Here is a 25,014-nt window from a genome sequence, read left to right as displayed (position 1 = left end):
GGCGACCACAATAATGGCTCTGGATTGCTTCAATGTCCGGCCCGCTTTCGACTGGAATGGATGCGCGTGGGATGAATGTGTGTAACACGAGTCTTGCTTGTATATAATAAGACCAAGTTCCTCTCTGATACCAATTGGCCCGCGTTCGTCCCGAGACCAGACATTCCCAGCTGCTGTCAACAGCGGCCAGGAGATGGAGAGCCAACACTCGGTGTGAAAGCCAGGGGAAATCAGGGGCTGCCGGGGTTCCCACGCATCCACTTGCACCTGCGCAAGTTCTCTGGCGCACTTTGATAGTAGCTGGTACTTCAGTAAGTTGACCTTTTTTTTCGGTCAAGATCGTCGCTGCACTTCACAGAGCAGGAAATCAAGGCACAACCTCCCTCGTGCACCTCTTCTTGGAAAAGAGGAGCATGTCTCCGATTTTGGCTCGCGTGTATTCCTTTGTGCCGTTTGACGCACGGAAACGTCATGCGAAAGCGCAAGCTTGCCTATTGACTGGCTTCCATGATCCCGACATTTGCGGCTGATGCACACAGTCGAGAATACTCGACGGAGGGAGAGGAAGTACTACTACAGCCGCAAGCCTCCTCGGACGTCCTCGGATCCCCCCGTCCTGGAGTTGCGCCTCGCAGGGCTTTGCGAAACGCACAAGAGCCTAGCCGCTGAGATGGGAGGGAATTGCGTCTGGTTGCTTCGTCCTTGAACCCTGTTCCTGGGCTCGGACGAACTGGGTTGATCTTCTTTGTTCTGGTTGCTATATTAAGCCTGGCCCTAGACTAACCAGACTCCAAAGTTCTTGGCCAGCCCGCATTTGTTGGGGGCAAGAGCGGCACTGGATGTAAAAAAAAAAATTGAACAGTGCCAAGTTAGTTGCTCTGATAAATAAACCTGCGCTCGAAACCAGCATTCTGCTCATTACGATCCAAAGCAACTCGAATGGTCGGCCCCCTCACGCATAAGTCATAAGTCAAGCCATTGTGTGATGGCCAGTGCCTTGCTCATGGACGTATGGACGTGGAGCTAAACGGATGCTGCTTGGCACGGTTGTCACACGGCATTGACGGATAGATTGGCCTTGTGTCGTCGTAATTAAACGGCCGTTGCCTCCCAAAGGCGGCGTACCAAATATAGTCTACTGATTATGATTATTTCTTCTTCGGTGATTATGCGCATTGTGAACCGCTACTGTCAACAGGCGGTTCAGCAACCATCACCACCCGCTTCTCTACAAGCTCGTCCGAGCGGCACGGCCGGCCACTGTGACGGCGACTTGGCGTCAATGTGAAGATCAATGGTTGAGCACCACGTCTGTCGAGATGCAGGCACTTTGACCAGCAGCCATCCAACATGGGACCATCAGTCACAAGCAGGCGGCATGTGGGTCTCCCGCTCGCATCTGCCAGCACTCCTCTTGTCTCGAAGATCGATATCGTGAAACAGCGAAAACCCTTGGTTGCGCCCGGAGAACAGTACTGCTGGAGTAGCGGTCGACAGTGCCGCCCCTTCAGGACAGTCGGGGATTGGTATACCTCGCAACCCGTTTCAAAACGCGGAGCCATGTGCTTCAGGCAAGCAGGACGCTTGATGGGTTGTGGGTTTGGGGCCGGCCGGTTCAGGGAAAAGAGGACGACAAAATGAGCTTATAGATAGAGTTTGTGGGATTTGATCTAAACGTGTTACCGAGAAATTGGCCCCAGGGTCGTTCACAGGAAAACAAACGGGAGACGGATATTAAGTCAACTTACTCCGTACGCCCGCAGGAATTGCCGCTGAGCCGGTCACGTGGCAATTCTTCAAAGAGCCACCAAGACCAAAGCTTTTCAGAATTAGTCCCGTACCATCGCGCTTCAAATACACATCTCCTAGGTTTGGTTGTTGTAAGCTGCGGTACTCCGAATTCCGCAGCTACCTAGCATCTTGGAATCCGGGGAAAGCCATTACTAGCTGGTCTTGGCTAGGCTTGTCTGGTGCGTCATTGATATATAATACCAGACGTATTGGCAAGCAAGGGCCATCTGCCTCGTAGACAGCATCGATTGTAAAATAAAATCGGCAAGGGAAAGGGGATTATCCAAGCCCTCTTTGGTTGGGCGCACGGCGATGCCGTCTAAACGTCGCCCGATTGATGCTGTTGGACTGTCATGTGTCCTGACAAGCGTACCGGATGCGCCAATCGTCGAACACCACGGACAGGCAGCAAAGCGCCGTTCGTACTCGGTGAAGAAGTCCACGGCAGCCTGGGAATGCATTTAAGACGGAGGATCGATTGCAGATTTGACAAAGGCGGGCAGACGTGTCTACCCTGTCATGACTACCTAGGTAGTTGCACGAGTTGCCAATTAGGCTCTTTAAGAATGCTCAAATATCCATCGACAGAATTTGGGTCATGGCGAAGGCGAAGGCGACAAGACTTGGTGTTCCTGAGCTGCTTACGGAGTAGTGCGAAAACGACTTGATGGTTTCCCCAACCTCAAAACAATTGAACATGTGGCTATGACGGTCGACAGCAGTTTAATTTAGTCTTTCCGCCAGTCACTCCACACTCCATACTTGATGTGGATTGGTGACGAATACGGAGTACTACATCCTTTAAGCAGTACGTAGTTAGTTGTAGTAGTACTAGTACGGAGTATTGATGAATGGAATTGACAGCAACCAACAGTCTGGTCCGTGACAGCACTTGAGCTACTACCACATGCGGGCTCAATTACGGTAGACACCGGTGACACATGTGCAGGCAGGTATTGACCGCCTAGCGCAGCAACCACGACGCTGCCAGTCCTGCCTGGCACCTGCCCAGGCGCTTATGTCGACTGCTCCAGCAATGTCAAGTCCTGATTCGAGACCCACTCCGAACCCAGAGCTGGCTGCATCCATTCGCACGCGCGCACTCCAAGCCGCCTGCCCATCGCCACATGCTCCCGCAGCTCCGTTGCCATCCCCAGCCCGTCTCCGCCGAGCAACCAAGCTCCTCCATATCTCCATCTCCCTCTCCATCTGACGCTTGAGCAGCCCGCATCTCAGAGCGTCGTCGCCCGCGCGACGAGACGAACATCCTCGCTTGCCCATGGAAGCTTTGCGACCATGACGTTGCGATCCGACTTGAACGGGTCGTTGCCGTCCGCCCCAACCACCAATGGCATCGGTCATGCCAATGGAGAGACGTCCACTTCCAGGTTCCGCGGGCAAGGTGACAGCAGCCCCGACCGCGACGACCTCTCCAATGACACCGGAGACAATATTCGCCCCTCCAGCGCACCCGGTAGAAAGAATGGCGTTGTATTTGTCGAGTCTGGAGATGAACTGGGAGAGCGGTCAGAGAACCATCGTGTGAAGCCGCCTTTACTTCGATCCAAGAGCGACTTTGCACCGCGTCCTGTCGAAGAGTCCGATACCGAGGAGGAGATTAGTGAGTGGGGAGCTCGACATGGCTTCGAGGATCACTATCAGTCCGAACACATCATCTCACAATTAGCAAGTGTATGTTATGTCCATCCCACCCTCCTCGAGGGCTGTTGCTCTACCCTTGTTGGCGCTTCTTGAGTTGCGCAAATGGGACACGTGCCGTTCATGGCGTTTGTTGTGATACCACACTCTTGTGCGAATAGGTGATAAACACTAGCCCTGCATATGTGGGCAAAAATTATACCGTCCCGAGATCTTGTTTTGCAAGCCAAAATTATGTATGCAAAGAGACCCCTTATGCGCTTGCTAATCATGCCGTCCCAGAACTGGTACATGTATTTTACCGATAAACGCCATGAGACCACTGGCAAGCCGAAGCGCCTAGAATATGAGTTGCAAGACTGGAGACAACGAGATAGACTCAAGACTGTGTCTGCTGCCCTTGCGGTCTGCTTGAATATCGGAGTCGAGCCCCCAGATCAGCTCAAGACGACCCCCGGAGCAAAACTCGAGGCCTGGACCGACCCCACAGTGCCTCCTATCCAGAAGGCCCTAGAGAACATAGGCAAGGCTTTACAGACTCAGTATGAGACGCTAGCTATCCGTGCTCGCTATAAACAGTACCTGGATCCGTCCGTCGAGGAAACCAAGAAGTTTTGCGTATCTTTAAGACGAAATGCCAAGGATGAGCGAGTGTTGCTGCACTACAATGGCCATGGCGTGCCCAAACCCACCGCATCCGGTGAGATTTGGGTGTTTAACAAGACATATACACAGTACATCCCTGTCTCTCTGTATGATTTACAGCAATGGCTACAGGCTCCGACCATCTTTGTTTGGGATTGCTCCGAGGCTGGAAACATCTTGAACAATTATCACCGCTTTGTTGAGAAGCATGAGGAGGAGGAGGAGGAAGCAGCGGATAGGGATCCTCACTATGAAAAGACCAGCTTTCGGCCCTATATTCATCTCGCCGCTTGCGCAGTCAAAGAAAACCTTCCCACCAACCCGCAGTTGCCGGCGGATCTATTCACGGCATGCTTGACAACGCCCATCGAGATGGCGCTATGGTTTTTTGTACTTCAAAATCCCCTCAAGACCAATCTCACTCCGGAACGCGCTAAGCAACTACCTGGGCGTCTTCAAGAGAGACGGACACCCCTTGGCGAGCTCAACTGGATCTTCACAGCTATTACGGACAGCATTGCATGGACCACGCTGCCTCGAGATTTATTCCGCAAGTTTTTCCGTCAAGACTTGATGGTGGCTGCGTTGTTCAGGAACTTCCTCCTGGCTCAGAGGGTCATGACTGTTTATGGCTGTCATCCACAATCGTACCCAGCCCTGCCTGATACGCATCAACACCCCTTGTGGGAGACATGGGATTTAGCAGTTGACATGGCGCTGGCGCAGCTGCCCATGCTTGAAAGGAAGGAGAGCGAAAGCATTGAATACGAGTATCAGAACTCGACCTTTTTTACGGAACAATTAACAGCTTTCGACGTGTATTTAACAAGGGGCGACGCGATGGCACAGAAACCCCCTGATCAACTGCCAGTAGTCTTGCAGGTTTTGCTCAGTCAGCAACACAGAGTACGAGCTCTCATTTTACTTGGTAGATTCTTGGATCTCGGCCCTTGGTCGGTTCAGCTGGCACTTAGCATAGGAATCTTCCCCTATGTTCTAAAGCTGTTGCAATCAGCTGCTGCAGAGCTGAAACCCGTCATGGTTTTTATTTGGGCGAGGCTGATTGCTGTGGACATATCTTGCCAACAAGACCTTATTAAAGACAGTGGATACAGCTACTTTGCCCAGATTTTGAAGCCATCTGAAGGGCTACCCGTGGTAGACGGCGACGAGCACAAGGCCATGTGTGCCTTTATCCTTGCGATGCTCTGCAAAGATTACAAGAATGGCCAGATGGTTTGCAACCAGACGGACATCATGTCTTACTGCCTGGCTCATCTACAAAATGAAAGCAACCCTCTTCTTCGACAATGGGCATGTCTCTGCATAAGCCAGCTATGGCAAGACCTCCCAGAGGCTAAATGGAGAGGAATCAGAGAGAATGCCTATGTCAAGCTGGCATACCTTATGCGGGACCCTTGCTGTGAAGTCCGCGCTGCTATGATTCATGCAATGACTAATTTCTTGGGAATTCCCGATCTGACGGATGAGGTGGCTCGTATTGAAGAGTCCATTGCCTGGACTATTCTAGAGATGGGCACGGATGGCAGCCCCATGGTTCGCAAGGAGTTTATCAACTTCTTGTCTCACTTCATGATTCGATTCGAGAGCAAGTTCCTGGTTGCAGCTTATGAGCAGCTTCAAGAAGAGAAGGAATATTTGATCTTCCCGCCGCAGGACGATGGTCAGGACCACAAGATGGGACTGCACTATGCAAGACCAGAGAATCGAAACAAAGACGGGACAATCAAACCCATGGCCCATGGCCTCTCACACAATACCGTGTATATGGCGTGCTGGAAACATGCACTCATTCTCAGCGTGGACCCGCACCCAGAGGTCCAGCGAGAGGCGACCATCATCGTCGACTACATACACAATGCCTTGATCAACTCAACCGTAGGCGAGGCAGCACAGCTTTTGATGCGAGAGATTCAGACACGAGCAAGGCAAACAGCTATTTTGAGAAATGCGGCACAGGCTGCTCAGAAATCCCACACGGTGGGTGGGCAGGCAACGCAACCCCCGCCTTCTCCGGGTATTTTGCGCAGGACCGCGAGCCTGCTCTTTCAGTCGTTCATAGGAAGCGAGGAGAGATCACGGCCAAGTACACCTGCGAGCCCGGTACCTCCTCGCTCACCATCCAAGCTCGCACCGGATCAAATGGCAGCCCCCCCGGAACAAAGTGACCTGAGCTCAGCAACGTATAATGTGGCGCGGGAGCCAATGACCGGGGCATATGAGGAAAGGGACCTTTCGCGGGCCCCTAGCATGCCGCTGAAGAGCAGATTCCTTGAATGGTCCATTGAGTATTTCCGCGAACCACAGATGAAACCTAGCGAGGCAGATGAACCTGGCAGCACCGAGTACAATGAGCGTCTTTGGAGACGAGCTCGCAACGAGAATATGCTGAGAGAGACGCAGCCGCTGAAACAAATGGCTGGTACCCATAAATGGAACAACCAGCTGGGAATTGTGAATAACGGTGCTCAGCCGGCCAAGATGACATTTCATCAATATGAGGACCATTTGGCTGTGTCGGATGACGGAAACACTGTTTATGTGTGGGACTGGAAGAAGCAAGGTCGTCTGAGCCGATTCTCAAACGGCAATCCCCAAGGATCCAATATCAGCGACATGAGATTCATCAACGAGGATGACCAAGCTTTTTTGTTGACGGGTTCTTCAGATGGTGTGATTCGCGTATATCGCAACTACGACTCCGACAAGGAGATTGAACTGGCAACCTCATGGCGAGCATTAACACACATGGTCCCTAGTAACGTGAACTCTGGTATGGTGTTTGACTGGCAGCAGGTAACGGGCCGGATCCTCGTTGCTGGAGACGTTAGAGTTATTCGCGTGTGGTACGCGGCGCACGAAACCTGCGTCATGGACATACCTGCGCGGTCAGGATCGTGCGTCACCTCATTGACATCGGATCAAATGACTGGAAACATTTTTGTTGCTGGTTTTGGAGACGGCGCTGTCCGTGTCTTCGACACGAGACTGCGGCCTCAGGACTCCATGGTGCGCAAGTGGAAGGACGAATCAGACAGACAGTGGATCAAGAGCGTGCACATGCAGCGAGGCGGACAGCGCGAACTCGTCAGTGCTAGCCGCAACGGCAAAGTCAAGGTGTGGGATATCCGGATGGATAGGCCGTTGCATTCATTCCAGACGACAAGAGATACCTTGCGGACGGCCAGTACACATGAACACCTGCCCGTCTTTGCAGTGTAAGTCTTGACCAGCTTGGCCAACTTGCGAATATTGCTTACTAACATCCGGGTATAGTGGCACTTCCCAACACGCTGTCAAGGTATTCAACCTCGATGGCAACGAACTCTCTCGCCTCGAACCATACTCCAGCTTCCTCCAACAAAATCGAGGAGTACCCATTGCAGCCACTGCCTTCCACCCACATCGACCAATCCTTGGCTGTGCCGCGCGCGGCGATCACCACATAAACCTGTTTACATGCGAAAAAACGGAAGCCTTGCATTTTGGTTAGAAGCCGTCATCTTCTCCGAAAAAACACTCACTCCGGTCCAATTCACTATGATATACCCCATCCGTTTGTCTTTAATTATCCTATCACGACAAGCGCCAGTTTTTCTCTTTTTGGTTTAAAGCATGGTTTTGCCAAGGTGGTCTGACTTGCCCTTGATTTTAGAGGGTTAGATGACAGAATACCGAATTAGTCGGTTGAGCGCGTGCCTTGTTCGTTTTACTTGCTGTGTCAGGAGTTGATAGACGTGCAACCTCCCTCTGCAGGTGGACAAAGTGGTACTTAATTGAACTTTTTTCTCACCTTGCATTGTCTGGCCGTATCCTTATGACGCCTTGGATTGTCTCTGCCGTTGACAGACCTTGGTGCTGTAGTTGGTATGTTTGGCTCCCGTTGCCATCAAGTATGCGTTGTATTGTCGACATGTACTCCGTACAGAAATCCTCAAACGTTTCTTTTATGCCTGGAATAAGCTGAATGCAAATTTTGCAAGGGCTGGCTGCCCTGCTTGTCTAGCAACTACCTAGATGCCTGGGCAACCTGAAGATCTATTCTCAATTTCGTTGATTTCCAGAAATGCAGGTTTCTGAATTAATTCTTGGACTAAATACCCCATACTCCATCAATGAAGATCGCTTGGATCATCTAAGAACTTGTAACACGTACAGCAGTGAACGTAAGTACGTACTTGCATGTACTGTGTACATTTTCCAAGGGTCATGGTTCGTCCAATGTTGAAGTCCATAGAAGGCCAATGTGGAGCTGACCAAAGAGGCTAGCGGGACTCATCGAGTGGTGTCTGGTTTTCTCCAGCAAGTCCACGTTGCCGGACTGCCGGCATGGCGGGGTGGGCACCTGGCGGGATGTCCCGCCAAGGAGGGGGGGCTCTCTTTTTCGAAGCGTCGAGTACGGATGGACCGTCGACATTGAATCAGGAATCACGACTGCCAATGATGCAGCTCACCACAAGCTGCGGCAACTATCTTGACCGCACGCGGTGCCCATTCCATCCTGTATGGACTAGAGTCCTTGGACGTCTTGTTTCTTCTTGGTTCTGGTAGATGGAAGCAACCCCCGTGTATCTGCGAAAAACAGTCATGGCTAACGGCGCCACGGGGCCTGCTTTCAAATGGCAACCCGATGCCGCCGCCGGCGCCGGTGTCGACGGCTAAACGGGCGAAGGCGAAGGCGTACCTGCCAAGAAGGTCCTTCAAGAAGGCTTTGAGGCTGAAAAGGCTCATGGCGCCAGAGAGTGAGCACCATGCCAAACAAGCTACTGCCAAGGCCGCGGCTGGGTAATGCCGATTTACTTGGCAACGGACAACTATAGCGCTGTTGCGCTGCGGACAAATGTGGGTGCTGAGAGGGTCAATCTGAAGACCGTGGGAGGCGAGCACATTGACAGGATCATCAAGCCCAGGGGACGGGTTTAGAATGCGAGAACGCAGTGTGCAAACGATGGCGCTTGTCGAGCTGCGCGAGGAGAGAAACCGGGCTATCCAGGGCGTTGTGGCCGCTATCCCTGAGGGGGAAGCCTTTTCCCAAGCAAATAGTGAGATGGATCGGAGGTCTGACGCTCGAGGGTTTTGTCCTGGTGGGGGGAAACCATCGAGAAGCCCCTTGTTGAGCTGGTGAGAGTGCGCGTTTCCAGCTACGAGCCGCGCATCACCAAGTGCTACTGCTTTGCGCCTGGTGCCGAGGTTCTTGGTATGGGGTTCGTGGTCTGCCCCTGAGGGCGGCTCTAAAGTCTTTGGAATGAACTATTTCAAGAAGCGGGCCTATCTTGCAGTCTCTTCAGTTCTACAAGCAGCTTCAATGTTGGGATTGCCGGTGGAAGAAAGCGCGTCTACTGTACGGAGTACTGAACCCGTCTTTCGTGCTGAGGAATTCCAACACCCTTGGACATATGGCTCAGGTTTGTCTACCCCCGGGTCTATTGCTACCATTTCCTGTTGATGGGAGAATGTATTCCTCATAGTATTATCTGACATATTTTCCTTCTCTCTTTAATTTTAGCTTGCTGGTCTCGGTTTGGAAATGGAAATCGAAGAGGCTTTATCTTGGATGTGCGTGGGATGCTGGAGACGGTGCTTCTCTACATCTTCCGGGGCTTCGCCACTGCTGTGCCGACCAGATCGCGTTGATTGGAACCGCCTGCGCCTCAGAAGAATACCTGTTACCGGAACCCAGGAAGGAGGTTTGACTCACTCTTGCCGAGGGGCAGGCTCTTCTTCGTGCTGAGGACCCTGAAGAACACCGCAATGTTTCTGACGGACATGTCAACGCCTCAAGGCAAGGCTCTGGGTGCCCGATGTGCTAGAGGCCCGAATCGTCAAGAGGGGCGTTTATTCCAGCAGCCCTGGTATCAAGGAGTACGTGTACATTTTCCAAAGTGCCGGTGCTCCTCCCCACGGTGATGGCGGCACTGGTCTTGACCCTGTCGCCGCTTGGTATCCGAACTTACTAGCATGCACTTGGCTAGCTATTATCCTCGTACTTCCACCGAGAGATCGATGCCGTAAGAGCCGCAATGACAGCGAGTTGGAAGTAAGACACGTGTACGGAGTAAATAGACAAGGATGTCACGGATCATGAATGTGCCATGGCCATTCACGGCTTGGTTAAAAGGTACGAGGCATCAAATGACTCTTTGGACAAGGAACGGCATGGAAACAAATGAAAAGAAATAACAATCAAGTCCCTAGCTCATAATATGGCCACTTGAGACTCTATATTGTGGTTTCCACAAACCCATGTGTTGACTAACGAATACGGGACAAGAGATTGAATAGGAGGAGCGAGAGATCGATCTCTGACAAGCCTGTGCCATAGGTGGCAGACATCGAGGTGCTGGCACAGGGCATCAATGGGCTTGTCGAGCCACAAAGATGGCCAAGAGATTTCGGTGTCAAAGGTAGTAATCCGGAGGCCATGTGGACGTCGAGGGCAAGGCACGGAAGATTGTGTCCTACAAGCTCATTTCCGCTGGTCTCTTTGTGTTTGGCGCCTGATGAACAAGCGGGCGGATAGAGAAGGCAATAGATGGACATGGCAAGGCAGATCATTCCGCGATGGCAACGGAATCAACTACTTCCAGGCGTTGACTACAAGCCAACATATGAAGTTAGTGTGGTGAGACAAGCCTCGGGTTTGATTCCACTTCTGAACAAGGCCTTTGAGGGTGGAGCTGCACGGTTTCTCGATCCCGTTGTTCATATGTATGTACATACTTCGGACAATAGAGCGATCTACAGGACAGGCCCGAGGTCCTCAATCTCTGATAGAGACAAGGCCGACTCGAAAAAAAAGTCCTTGGCTTTGACAGTTGACAGCTGACAGGCTCTTGAGCTAGGGCGTGCGTTCTAGACAAGCTAGCGACTGAGACAGGATCGATATGGATTGCACGATCTACGTCAAATATGGACTAGGAACAGCAGGGGTAGCCTGCATTGTGTTTCGAGCCTGCCGGAAGTCGCATCGGTCGTCGATGAGTGAGTTGAGTGGCGCTGTGAGGTTGACATCCCGCAGGTAAGACGAAACCAACCAACCAACCAACCAACCAGCCAAGTTCAACCAACCAGCCAACCACAATCCCAGCCCCCAAAGTATTAAGAGTTCGGTGCACGTATTATGTTCGGGTAGACCGGAAACAAAGCGTGCCGAACATCGAAACTAGGTAGTCGAAATGCCCGAGTCTTGCTAGTATCTAGCACCGGGCATACGTGCTATTCATTATTGTTGGCTGGCAAATGCAACATTGCGCAACATTGCGCAACTTGCAGGACTTGGATGCATCGCCGCTAGTATGGTCCTGGAGGTTACGAGGGAGCCTTAGTCTTGGGTTATGGAGTGGAACACAAGACGGATTGCCATACTCAGTGTCGTACAAGATTTGAGCGACTATTGACGCTGTCAGTCATCTGAGGAGATGGTTTGGGAGCTTGGCAGCAGGGCCCTCTCCACCATCTTTTCCCAAGAGTGTGCATTGTATTACTGTTTCGGCTTCGGCAAGTCTTCCCTTCATTGCGCTGGTCCATAGTGTGTTCTGAGTGATGTAGCCCTCCGTACCAAATCACCATAGGAGCCGCAACTGCATTGTTTCCCATAGAATCAGTGATCGCCATTTTCATGTCTGCCAGAACAATCAAAATGGGCAGTCAATAGCTTCCCAAGGTGCAGTACGGAGTATAGTAGATGCACAATGGCCAGCATTGTCTCGGGTGGAGTGACTATGAGTATTTGGTCTCGGTTTGGCGACGCAGGCTGTTGGCAGGCAGTCATTTGCTTCAGGGGCATGGAGTGACGTGCCGGCAGGATTGTGGCAGAGGATCCACCGGGACTAATGACATTCGAGCTGAGAACTTCTGTGCAAAAACCTGTTGGTTGCGGAACACTCTGTAGCTGTGTTGTTCGTGGTTGTCGGCATGGATAGGCGGCATGGTCGAGGAGATTGGAGGGCCTGGCTCATTGTGGTTGGTGGCTTGGAAGAGCAGCGAGTGGGAGCAAGAGTTGGCTGGGCTCCCAATGTGAACTCTAGATGCAGAATTTGTGAAACGAAGAATGCGACGGCCGGCGTGGTGTCCTGTGGGAAAACAAGGCCTGGTACGGGGGGTTTGACTTATGAGTGGAGGGTTTATTTATGCGCCGATGAGCCAGCGGAGTTAATGATGAGAAGTCCGGTATGCTTGTGTGGTCAAGGCTTGAATTTAGAGATGCCGATGGAGATTGCCAAGTGTGATGCTTGGCGGGGTATCACTATAACATTTGCGGCTGGAGAAGCCTGTTGGCAGGTGCGTTGATCGTCGGTCCTTCCGCGCTGGGAGAAGATGCATGTGGCGACTGCAGCGGTTAGTTGGCAGGCAGTTGGCTGCTGTAATTAACGAATCAATCATGATTCCGCTGTCTGGTCGCAACATCTCAACATTGAACAACCGTCGGCGCCACCCCAAGCACAACGCGGCACCTCATGAGGTTCAAATGGTGTCGAGCTGTCAATCAATCGTCTGGACCCATACGTCAAATAACAAGGCTATGCTATGTGCGTGTACTTTTGCAACTCGAGGCTGACGATTCACGAACTAACCAGGACCAAGTTGCTCGTATGTTCTCTAGGCCCGGCCCCGTCGACTTGTGTCTGGTTAGTTCCAGAAGCCATGGAGCCGGGCCTACAAGGCTAACGGCCCAAGCGTACCGAGGATGGATCCTGATGGTACTGACGCTGATGGTTCTGTTCCAACTTGAATCGCCGTGCTGCATCTGCCATGAGCCATGAGCCGTGACATGCGCCTTCGGCCTTCGGCATCGGCTATGTGCCTTCAAGCCCTGTCTCGTCTCGTCTCGTCTTGTCTTGATGTCGGGAGCATTGAGAGCATCAACTCCTGGAAGTCCGGCACGCCCGCCATCGCCCATCGTGCCTTCCCACAGGCTCACGCCCATCAGGTCCATGTCCCCATGCCCAGCGGGTTAACGCCACCATTTCACCTCCGGCGCGCATTAACTGGGGACCAGTCGACTTTCAGCCCACCATCGCCCGTTGCGTCGTCGTCTCATGCCCAAAGGCCCTGCTTCGACTTTTTGGCCGCTTTCCTGCGCTCTCCATCTCGTCCTTATATCTCGCTTCTTCCCAGTCGCAATCTCCATCGCCTACATCGCCAACTCGCCTCTCCTGCATTCCCTCGCCCTCTCAGTTCCCTTCTGTCTCGTTCTGCCAGCACAGCGTCAACGGATCAACCGTCACAGAGTCAGAGCCACAGAGCCACAGAACCGCCATGGACTTCTCGTCGCAACCGTTCCCCTTCACGGCTGGCCAGCCCTACCAGTCCTTCATGAGCGTTCCCCCACTGACGCCGTCCAACTCTCACTCTGCGGGCTCCGACGATTACAACACCGCTTCTCCTGCAGTCAGTACCCTTCTCATGATTCCCCGTGTCTGCAAAAAGCCATGCCATGCTCGCGCTTGGCTCTCCCTGTTCTTCATCCCACCCCACCATGGCTCAACTCCAGATGGACTTGCACCCGACGGCTTTGTACCGAGTTCCTTTCCACCACGGCGTGAACCTGCCCTCACCTCCTTGAAAAAGTTGCAACGCATGCAAAATTATTGTATCATTGCCCCATATATCCTTTCGTCACTAATAGTTATTCGTGTAATGCAGGATGGTTTCGACGGTATTCCCAATACCGACCAGTTTCAAGGCTTCGAATACAACCAAGGCTTCCATAACCCTTCTCAACACCAGACTCCAGGTTTTCCTGGTCCACCAACTCCTCCGAATCCTGCGACATATACAAGCCAGCAATCAATCTCACAGCTTCATCAAGCTGCTAGCTCGAATGGCCCCCTCAATAGCACCTTGTCGGGAGCCAGGTCCGATGGCGCTGATGACAACAGTCATACTCGAGGGGGTAGCGACGAGGATGAGTCCCTGACACCTGCCCAATCGCGACGCAAAGCGCAGAACCGTGCAGCGTGAGTGCTCAATACCATGTTTTTCATACACGTACCCGGAGCAAATATGCTTAACATGACCATGGTTAGACAACGTGCGTTCCGTGAACGGAAAGAGAAGCATGTCAAGGATCTGGAAGCAAAACTTGCCCACATGGAAGCGGCGCAGCAGCAGGCGTCGGTCGAGAATGAGAGACTCAAGCGTGATTTACAAAAAGTTTCAACAGAAAACGAGATCTTGAGAGCCACGTCGTCAGTGACCAACGGACATCATATTTCGCACTCACCCGAACCAACAACAACCGGCCCCATGAGGTATAATCCTACCGACTTTTATTCCAACGTTCTTCAAAACCACAAGAACAAGTCCCCCTCACACCGTATTGTCACTTCTGACGATGGGGAGCGTTTGCTCGCTGCTGGTGCAGCTTGGGACTTTATCATTGACCATGACCTCTACAAACGAGGTCTAGTCGATGTTGGTGATGTCAGTGAAAGATTGAAATCGTGTGCCTTATGCGACGGACAAGGCCCTGTCTTTTCGGAGCGCTCGATTGTCTATGCTATGGAACAAAGCGTGGCAAGTGGCTCCGATGACCTTTTATAGTCGCCCAATCGGTTTGGGCTGAAGAGGTCATATGCAACGCCTTGCCTCTGGGACTGGTCCGATGAAGGGCCACGTCTATCATGATGCGATGCAAGTCAAATAATATCTGAGCCGTAAGGCTTCAAAACATGGTGTTTTGGTTAAGGGGGCATTTTGGGTACAAAAGGCGTCGGACTGGCTTTCACTTTTGGGTTGGGGCCCTGGGGGCTACACATGATACATACTTTTCCCTACCCATCAGTATTTGGCGGCGCATGCGGCGCGGTACGCTGCCACCTTTTGGGCTGCTTTTGATATCATGGATGGCGCAAGCTTGGTAAACACAGCATTCACTTTCCGATCTCATCTATAAAACATGGCCTCCGGCCATTGTTTGTTGTTTTCCAGTCATTGGTAACCGGCACCATATCAGCAGCTCTGTTGTGCGTTGACTTCTGGGCAGGGGCTTGGCGGGAGCCTTGATGTACGGCCAGGTTCAGTGTCATTATACCAGCAAATGAACTCCCTGGACTGCATGCTATGATCGGGATAATTGTCTCTTTTTTGAGTGGAAAATTTGGACCGACGTAGGGGAAGGATTGAGCTGCGGGCAAAGTTTTGTTGATTTTATTAATGGCGTCGCTTTGTTATTCAGCTTCAATTGACTCAATTTTTCCGTGCACTACACATAATCACAGCGATATTTAAATAAAGACTGTACTTTTATAGTCCATTCTTTTCCCGGGATATTTGAGTCTCGTCCACTCAACTCGTCCTATGTCGTAACTACATTCATTGCTGCAACACATCCTTGTCCTTGACGTGCCAGTCTTCATTAGCCTTGTTTTCGAAACGAAGTCTTCTTAGTCATGCTCAAGTGATGACTCGCTCGGATCTTGGCAAGACGGAATCATTTTCACTAAATAAAACTAAGACCGTTGACTCTAGACTAGCCCGGCCGCTAAGCTACAGCACTAGAAACCTAAGAACTCCCCATGGCGATGTAGCCGTCTACCCGCATCACAAGAGAGATTAGGTGTCTTGGCTAGAGGCAGGGAAAAGCCGCCTGCCTCCTGCGACATGATGAATAGTGGTGGCATATTCCTGGCCTTGAGATCTCACGGCAATGTCGAGTTTATTGACTCGGCGTATAATATGAGCCCGGCGGCGGCCGAGCACCGACCATGTAGTATTCGTTTCTAAATACTGGGGACCCCGTTGACGTTCAGATCCCAAGACTCTTGCCCGATGCCGACGCTGAGACGTCTTAGAGCCTTGTGCGTCAAGTCTACAGGTACTTGGAAACTCAAAACTCTAAACCGTGCCTGAGAGGTACCCCTGACGACGGAATGGTAATGCAGTGCATTGCTGACCGCGAGCGCGACTACTCAGGGCAGCAGAAAGTCATGACCATACAGAGAAACAATTCGCTGCGCGCGTAGGAAAGCCGGCTCGTAGACATTGTATAAGGGATTCGACCGGGTTCACGGTGTACGCCATGCACGGTAAAGCCCTGATCAAGCTGCTGTTGCTCTCCGCCACGAGTCGGCGAAGATGGACAGATAGGACGAGCAGCCAGGCGACTGTTGGAAATACAAGATAAAACATACCAAGCTGGGCTCCGATCGAAGGAGTACCCTGCTCTATGATTTTTGCCTAGACGACGCAAAATGCAAAAAATGACCGACATGTCAGGTTGACCCCGTTTGATGTTTGGGCAATGTACGCTACTTGTCTTCACTTCAACTTAGCACCGCGCCAGCATGACGTCGCGATTCCTGGAGTGTTTAGCTCTTCGGACGTATCTCCCTATCCGGTATCAGCAATTTTGATCGTCTCAGGAGTCAAGTGGCCATGTGCCACTGCAATCCCTGTCTACCATGCAAACTGTATACCGCCATCAACGAATATATCTGCAGATTTGTACGGAGCACTGGCAATACAAAGCGGACAGGCCAACCTAAGCGGGATCATATGGATTAATATTATACAATGCAGAGAATTCACGCAATGTAAAGCTAAAAGCAACTAATACAACTAAAGACTCCGTGCCTCCTAACTCCTATAACATGTCTGTTCCCTAGATTGCAACACATGGTCTCCCTCCTTCTTTTCCCGTTTCCACGGCAAGGCCATAGTTTCTATGTCCATCTCAGAAAACGGTACTGACGGCACGAGACGTACGATCGAATTCCTTGGCGTAGTAAACCCCGCGCGTTTTCCCAGTCGCTTATATTTTCGTGCTCGTGACCTTCGTTCTTATGCGTCCTAAACCATCATGTAGCCTCTCCCTAAATCTGTCCGCTTTTTCGTCTTTTTGTCGTATTAAAAAGGCATTTCTTCGCAACCGTTTCACATCTTGATGACAGCGCTCACCAGTTTTTGGTTTCCAAGTTGGTTGGGAGAGTTGATCTCAGTACAGTGGCACCCTAGTGGATCTTCTCGCCGTTGGCCTTGGGGCCGAACTCGTCATAGGGGTGCTTAATAGTCAAGCACCAAATGTCGAGGTAGTCACAGATGGACACGATAACATCGACGACGAAGCTGCCATAGACACCAAAAGCAATACCAAGGATGAGAAAAACGAAAGAAACCTGGTATTCGTCGTGTCCAAGGGCGCTAGGCCAGCCAATGCCGAATCGCTTGACGAGAACTGGACCAAGAGAGTCGATAACACCGCATGCTAGGGGGATGCTGAGGACATTCCAGTAAGGGAAGGGAAGCTTGACGAGGTGGGCTGTGATCATCCGCCCAACACTGTAGGCATTGACAATACCGGCAAAAAGTACGAAGGGAACGAGGTGGTGGTGCAAAATGTTGGGCTGCAGGTGCAGATAGGTGACTATCAGAGTCCAAACGCCGAAGAAAGGTAGCAGGCCGACAAGAGCCCCGCGGGAGCGGTCACCACGTTCGTGTCGCGCTCGGATGACGTTGAAGGAGGACTCGACGGTATTGAGGACGAGCACGATGGCGCCTTGGACTAGGTACCACTCGGTGAAGGAGAGCTCGTAAATGAACGTGGGAATTCCCAAGGTCTCGGGAATACCAATGGCTTTGAGCATGCTCTGCTGCCAGATATGGGCTCCGCCGAGCAAACCGGTCAAGGTGTAAACGGCGACCAGAATCAAGACACCTTCAACTGGACCGTTGACAATGCCGAGTGTGAGTGTCTTGGTGTGGTACTCGTCCCAGGTCTGAACGTAAAAAGTAAGGAGAGCTGCAATTCAAAAATAAACGTTAGCAATCGGCATTTTCAGCTCTGCGCATCAACAACGGAAGAGCGAGAGCGGACGTACAAGCAAAGAGAGTCGCAACCGTCTTCCAGCCTTGGCCCATGTTCTGAGAAGCAGCGAAAATGAGAACCTCAAGACTAGTATTGAGAGCGTCAACACCATGGTCAAATAGCTCGCCGAGGGGACCGGATTGCTTGGTTCGGCGTCTACGGGTCGCGTTAGTTGTCAATGTCCACCATCGGCTCGAACTCCTCTTCAGTTTTGGCTGATTTTTGACGCTGAGATGCGACAAGGAGCAGGTTATCCGGGAACCACAGGGTATGGACTCACGCCTGAGCACCGTCGACGGCATCAAAAGTCTGGTAGAGGAAGAGACCCAGAGCCCAGCTGAAATACACCCAAGCGGGACAGTCCTGGTCGAGGGTAGGATTATACCACAGGAGCGTCAAGAAGTTGATTACCACAAACACAAATCCAGTCAGAGTGATTAAATTGGGGGCCATGCTCATGGGAAACAGCTTGATGACGAAATTATTGTAGAACGGCTTGAGGATGTACTTGGATGTGAGCGACCGATCAACCGAAGAGTACTTGTACTCCTTGAGCGCCGGGAGCTGGTTGTGTCGAAGGTAGACCATCTTGGGCGATGTGCGAGGGCAACTGCCGAAAACACAATTGTCAGAGAGCGTGCGCGTGCGAGTGCGAGACTGATAGTTGACAGAGAACTAACCGGCGTGCCGCAAAATATTATGTATGTATGTGGTCGCGGGTTGATCGCCACAAGTGGTGCCAAGTCAAAAGGGGTGTGGGACGTCCAGATGTCGACTTGGTTCAGACAATCGCAGGCTCAACCGAGAAGCAGAGGCTAAAGAAGGAAAGGGAGGAGTCAGGTCAGCAGTCAGCCAAAGCCAGAGGCACTCAGCCCTTTGATCAGAGCCGCGCTCGCAGAACTAGGAACTCTAGACACGCAGACTGGAAACAGAAAGGGATGCTGGTGTTGAGAGGGGGAAAAGGGAAACTCGGGGATCGTCGAGAGTTGACGGACGTGACGAGGGAGGGCGGCTCGTTACCTACAGGGTTGCGCCTTCTCTCTTTTTTTCGGAGTTCCGTTCGTGTCGCGTGGCATGGAGTGTCAGTACCGGTAGATATTCTTTGAGGTGAAATGACCCATGTCAAGCGTGTGAAAGGGTGCAGCAGTGCAGTACCAGGTACATGCTCTGGTACAGGACACTTAGCAGCGTTCGTGAAAGTTGTGTGCTGCGTGCCGTGCGCTGGCCTTTCCTCTTCTAGCGGGTTTCCCTTGATAAGCTGCTCCTGCTTTCACTTTGACGTGAAATTTTTCGGACTGGGACTGGCGGGACTGATGCCGTCGGCAACGTCATTTCCCCTGTGCCGTTCTGCGCTAGTCCTGTTACGGCCTATCCTCTCACATTCTGGGCAGACGCAGGGCATGTGTACGTACCAGACATCATGTGTTTCCCCAGTCAATGCCTGCATCATCAAGGAGCGTGGAATGCAACCGTTTGCACCACGCGACATGATGCACATGATGGCAGGCAAAGATTGTTGTAGCGGCTTACAAGAAAAGTCCCCACATTTACTGAACAACGCAACGTTGATTGCCCCTATTCAATGTGTACGGAGAAGCGAGTCTCAAAAAAAGGGATTCGGGCAACCGTGCCATTCACAAGGTGAATAAGACTACTCCTCCAGACGATTATGCAGGACGCAGCGTTTGAAGATTATATGCCATCAGACCCCATGGGTTAGCGTTGCTAGGCCGCTCATATCGTACGGAACAACTCCTCTTGTGTCTCCCACGGCTCAGAAGTAGCCATAACATAGACTTCAGACTGCACCCGGTTTGAACCTTCAGCTTGCCTTATTATCATGTACTGGTCGTCTCCGTGCCGATTTACGAAAATATTCAAACTGACACAATACACGTGCGATGTACTTCTTTGCTGGACACTGTAGATAAGATCAAAAGTTGCTCAAGGGTTTGCAGCAAAGGCGCATATCTCCTCATCTCCCAAGTGCCATGGCGCATTTGTTGAAAGGGCCAGTATACTATAGCCACCTACCATAAATGCTAACAATTGTAGCTCATAAACAGCTTCTATACTGGACAAAAGTACTCCTCAGCATGCCATATGTCCTAGTATTGGAGTCCCACCTGAGTACTTATAAGAACGGGAGATGGTATTGCACAACGGGATATACACCACCAGTGCGGATGGTCATATTGATATCTGGTCGATAACTAATCAAACAGATTTCAATAAGTCTGTGAATTCTTTTTATGCCGAGTGTCTTACTGCTCGTTAAATACTGGAGTTCCACGGCCAAGGTGAGAGAAAAGTGAGTCACGCAGCTGCACATGGACCATCTGCCTGTCCGACGCACAATATGCGTTTGCCTTCTCTCCCCGTCTCATTCACTTTACTCCCTCACTAGAAGGAGAAGCGGCTCTGGCAACCAAGTTTCTGCGCTGGTCTGTTTAAAAACCCGACGAGTCGCAGTAACGAACCTCGCTTAAGCACCTCCACATCTCCTTCCAGAAAAAACACCAACACGAGGTGCAGATCGCGCCTTCCCATTATCACGCGGCCGAACGATTCCTAACTATTCTTTGCGCATTATTCCAAGGTGCCAGGCACAATCCGGTTCTTCCTGCATACTGGCCGAATTCCCAAAAGCCATACTGACCGAGCTGCAGGTTTCTTCAATCTCAACAACCCAAGACTCCTAGGTTTCCAGAGCAATAGCTCGGGCACATTGCCACGCATCAGAATTCACACTCTAATTCCGCGAGATCTGTTCTATTTATAAGTTCAGCAACTGGTTCACGTTTAAGCATCGGGACTCGGATCGCTCATTCTAAACATGCCTCCACAACGAATAATGCCAGAACCTCGGCAACAGAATCCTCTTTCTCACGGAAGAGGCAGTGGAGGTCGCATACAAGAACTGAGGACTACCTCGATTCCATCCTCGGACTCCCAAAATGAATGGCGAACAAGACCGTATGTAATCATCAGAGTCAACAATCTGCCCGTCGACATCTCCGCAGAGTATATTTGGAGATGGTTTGCATCAGAAGGCAACATTTTGTGGATAGATCTCTTTGACCCCAAGTCTGTCAATGGAACCATGTCTGCAAAGATTCGTTTTGAGCCTCCCCCCCGGCTCAATATCTGGGACCTAGGACCCGTCCGCGTCGACCATCCGGATACTCGACAGTATCCAAATGGGCTCCGGCTCATGGTGTCTCTTGACGAGCGGCCACCGGTTAACACACTGAAAAGCCCCAGGTACCCAGACAAGATCATACTGAAGCTGAATTCTCTTGGGTTTGGTAGTATGTTGAGCCCGTCTTTGATGCGAGTAATGAAAACCATCAATTCACCCGGAGGCATACCTCTGGAACTCAATGTGAGAAGCAATATAATGAGCGTCTTGTTCACCACCGTTTCGCACATCAATAATCGGGAAAGTTCCAAGGAATGTCAGGTGAGATTTAAGATCTCCAATATTAAAACAATCCTGGAGTCTACTGCCGACAACGAGAACGAGCTACGACATTGGGTCATATCTCTGCCCTACCCTCCAGAATATTTTGAGAAAGTCGACAACATTATGGATACGTTCCAAGGAAATCCTCAAAAATGGAGTTTGAGCGATACTTGGCAACGGGCTACAGATATTTCTCCGGTTAGCAATGATGCGCATCCAATTTCCATCCACAATGAAGCGCAGTTTGACGACTATATCGATATCGGACGATGGACGACGTTCCGCCTATCTTTTGATCCCGAAAAGGCAGAAAATTCGGCATCATATTTGCATCTCCAGGCCGCTTTCTACGACTTGAATGTTTTGGTCCGTCCAGGCTGTGTCTTTGACACCAAGACCGACGCCCCTAGTTTGTGGGATTATATTGAGCATCCACTGGCCGTAACCGCCAGCCAGCCTTCTGCTCTGCTCAGTATGCCTCAAAAGATACACTTACCTTTTGAGGTCCGCTACCAGCTCGAGGTGTGCATATCCCGGGGTGTTTTAAATGAATATGCAATCGGCATTGATTTCTTGCAAGAGCTCAACAACCTCCAAACCATGGATGCAACCCACCGCCTCGAATACCTTGTGGACCAGAATGAAATACTATTTGATCCCATGAAGCTTTTCAGCATGGAAGATGCTACAGCCTTTGTTCCTGCCGCAAGAATTCCGCACTATTGCACCTATGTTCGCAAAGCGTCTATAACAGCGACTACCATCCGCTTCAACTCTCCAACCGTGGAGACATCCAACCGAGTCGTTCGGAAGTACAGCCACTTGCAGGATCGATTTCTACGCGTGCAATTCGTCGAGGAGTCCGAGTTGGTTCGGCTTGGGAAGACCAAATATAAGAATGACAAGATCTGGAAACGCGTCGAAAGAGCTTTATCTCAAGGTATTCGCATTGGGGATCGACAATACGAATTCCTGGCATTCGGGAGCTCGCAGTTAAGACAGAGCAGCGCATACTTTTTCTGCCCCACTGGCCATTTATCCTGCGAAGATATTCGTGCATGGATGGGACAATTTGACCACATCAAGTGCGTTGCCAAATACGCAGCACGTATAGGCCAATGCTTTTCAACGACGCGGGATATTAAAGGCATATGGGTGCCTGATATTAAGTACATTGACGATATACAGCGTAATGACCAATGCTTCACCGACGGCGTGGGACTTATATCAAAGTTTCTCTCTCAGCTCATAATGGAAGAAATGACTTTGGATATATTTGATAAACCGACGGCATTTCAATTCCGTATGGGAGGCTGTAAAGGGGTTCTTGCAGTTTGGCCACAGGCCCAGGGTATGGAAGTCCACATCAGAAATTCTCAAGAAAAGTTTAAATCCGATTTCCAGGGCTTGGAGATTGTACGCTGCGCAGCTCGTTCGACTGCGACTCTAAATCGTCAAACAATCACAATATTGGAAAGTCTCGGGGTGCCGAAGAAAATGTTCATGGCGCTTTTAAAGGAACAAATCAGCTGGTATGAAAATGCAGCAAAAGATACTTCGGAAGCCATCAAGTTACTCACCAAGTTTGTGGACGAAAACCAGTCTTCGTTGGTTCTTGCCGAACTTTTGAAGGCTGGGTTCATGACAGACAACGTCCGGGAGCCATTTACTCTCAATACTTTTAATCTCTGGTTATCCTGGTCATTCCGCCTTTTAAGAGAAAAGACGCGAATACATGTGCCGAAGAGCGCTTTTGTCCTCGGATGCGTGGACGAAAGTGGAAGCTTACGAGGTCATTCTATCGAGACTGAAGGCTGTTCCGATCAGCTCAACGAAAACAAACTTCCTCAGATCTTCTTACAGCTCACGGACCCAAGTCATGAGGGAAAAACCAACATTATACAAGGGAAATGCATAGTGGGAAGAAATCCGTCTCTTCACCCAGGAGATATTCGAGTTGTTCAGGCCGTGAATAACCCCAAGCTTCGACACTTGAAAGATGTTATCGTCTTCCCATCAAAGGGAGATCGGCCGGTCCCGGCCATGCTATCTGGCGGTGACCTTGATGGCGATGATTTTTTTATTATTTGGGATGACAGACTGATTCCAAAGGAATGGAATCACAAGCCCATGGACTACCAAGCCCCAAATCCCCGACAACTAGACAGGGACGTCACTGTTGATGATTTACGCGAATTCTTCGTCAACTACATGAAGAATGACAATTTGGGTCTGATTGCTGTCGCACATTTAGCATTTGCGGACATGCATGGACCAAAGTCACAAATATGTAAGTGGCTTCGTCCGCATTCATCGGTGAACTACTAGTACTTGCTAATCTTCTGTATTAAAGGCTTGAGGCTAGCAGAGTTGCACTCTCAAGCCGTAGACTATGCGAAAACCGGGGAACCAGCAGAATTTGGTCACAAGATGCAGCCAGAACGGTGGCCGCATTTTATGGAGAAAAAGTCGACATATCGGTCGAACAAAGCCTTGGGGGCCTTATTTGACGAAGTGGCCAAGCACACGTTCCAATTCCGTCCCGAGTGGGAGCATCCATTCGACAAGAGAATCCTTGAGAGATATGAATTCGACATGAGTACTCTTACCACAGCCAGAGAAATCAAGGCGCAGTACGATTCTGCCATACGGCGGCTGATGGTTCAGTACCATGTCGAAACCGAGTATGAACTGTACACTGGCTGGGTCATGTCAAATACCAGCATATCGAGCAACTACAAGAGACAGGAAGACCTGGGTCTCGAATTCGACGTTGTGAAGCAGCGGTTCAGAGAACAGTGCTGCAATGTCGCCGGAGGCAGTGAAGCGCCTCAGCTGGACAAGTTTGTTGCTGCCATGTATAAAGTTACTGAGGAACAGGTCAACAAGGCACGCAATGGTGGCGACGATGAACCAGTCGGTCATCAAGCCGAGACCGACTCAGGCGAAGAGCCAAGACCTAATGTGCCTTTTATTAGTTTCCCGTGGATTTTTCACTGGGTCATGATTCGGCTTGCCATGGGTGACAAGTACAAGCCAGGCGCATCCGTTCTGGCCGCAGCTCGGCGGACTTGTCTGTTTAACCGCCATTCACACTTGCAAAGTCAGTCTGAGACCAGCAGTGTTGCAGCGACCGAGACGCTGTCCAAAGTTGACACAAATAAAGACACGAAGCAGAGGATTATTTCTGATGGGCAGAAAACTCAAGAGACTGTTGGTAGGCAGACCACTAATATGAAGGAAAATAATCCAGTCCAGTCGTCTGACGCCATCACGACCGGTGACAACGCTCTACAACAGGATGATGAAGATGATGATACGAAGGAGGACATTTCGAACTACGCAATAAGCGGTGAGTCGGGTGAGGCTGCATTTTTGCGATTAGCAGCCCTAGGGTGATATCTAGATACAAAATATCAATGCAGTGCCAGTATATCAGGGAGTTCAGATATTGATTGGCCACGGCGGTCTGCGTTAGATTCGGGAAGCAAATGGGTGATAAGGAGGACGAATTTGCTCAGGTGTTACGGGGAGGAGTAGACTTGGTCACGTTACTAGGGCCTCTGGGGGGGGGATTGCGGAAAACTTGACGCTTTAGGGGAGAAGTTGAAGAAAACAAGCATGA

The 25,014-nt window shown here is 50.9% G+C and overlaps 4 protein-coding genes across 4 annotated transcripts; 3 read left to right on the top strand and 1 right to left on the bottom strand.

Moving 5' to 3' along the window:
- Nucleotides 1-3,087: 3,087 nt before the first annotated feature.
- MAA_07359 (TORC1 growth control complex subunit Kog1) lies at nt 3,088-7,609 on the top strand (the record flags this gene model as incomplete). Its single annotated transcript, XM_007825357.1, has 3 exons — nt 3,088-3,483; nt 3,733-7,334; nt 7,393-7,609. 3 exons carry the CDS (start codon nt 3,088-3,090, stop codon nt 7,607-7,609), a joined length of 4,215 nt encoding a protein of 1,404 aa, XP_007823548.1.
- A 4,887-nt stretch (nt 7,610-12,496) lies between these two features.
- On the top strand, nt 12,497-14,661 carry MAA_07360 (bZIP transcription factor; the record flags this gene model as incomplete). Its single annotated transcript, XM_007825358.2, has 4 exons — nt 12,497-12,644; nt 13,046-13,506; nt 13,762-14,075; nt 14,145-14,661. 4 exons carry the CDS (start codon nt 12,497-12,499, stop codon nt 14,659-14,661), a joined length of 1,440 nt encoding a protein of 479 aa, XP_007823549.2.
- A 2,408-nt stretch (nt 14,662-17,069) lies between these two features.
- MAA_07361 (ethanolaminephosphotransferase) lies at nt 17,070-18,511 on the bottom strand (the record flags this gene model as incomplete). The annotated part of the gene is made up of 3 exons (XM_007825359.1): nt 17,070-17,857; nt 17,937-18,079; nt 18,204-18,511. The coding sequence occupies 3 exons, from the start codon at nt 18,509-18,511 to the stop codon at nt 17,070-17,072; spliced, it is 1,239 nt and encodes a 412-aa protein (XP_007823550.1).
- Nucleotides 18,512-20,777: 2,266 nt separating this feature from the next.
- MAA_07362 (RNA-directed RNA polymerase (Sad-1)) lies at nt 20,778-24,788 on the top strand (the record flags this gene model as incomplete). The annotated part of the gene is made up of 2 exons (XM_007825360.1): nt 20,778-23,679; nt 23,743-24,788. 2 exons carry the CDS (start codon nt 20,778-20,780, stop codon nt 24,786-24,788), a joined length of 3,948 nt encoding a protein of 1,315 aa, XP_007823551.1.
- Between the last annotated feature and the right edge of the window lie 226 nt (nt 24,789-25,014).

Source organism: Metarhizium robertsii, assembly GCF_000187425.2.
Source record: "Metarhizium robertsii ARSEF 23 chromosome Unknown MAA_Scf_3, whole genome shotgun sequence".
Classification (NCBI taxonomy): Eukaryota; Fungi; Ascomycota; class Sordariomycetes; order Hypocreales; family Clavicipitaceae; genus Metarhizium; species Metarhizium robertsii.
This window is presented reverse-complemented; position numbering and strand designations above follow the sequence as displayed.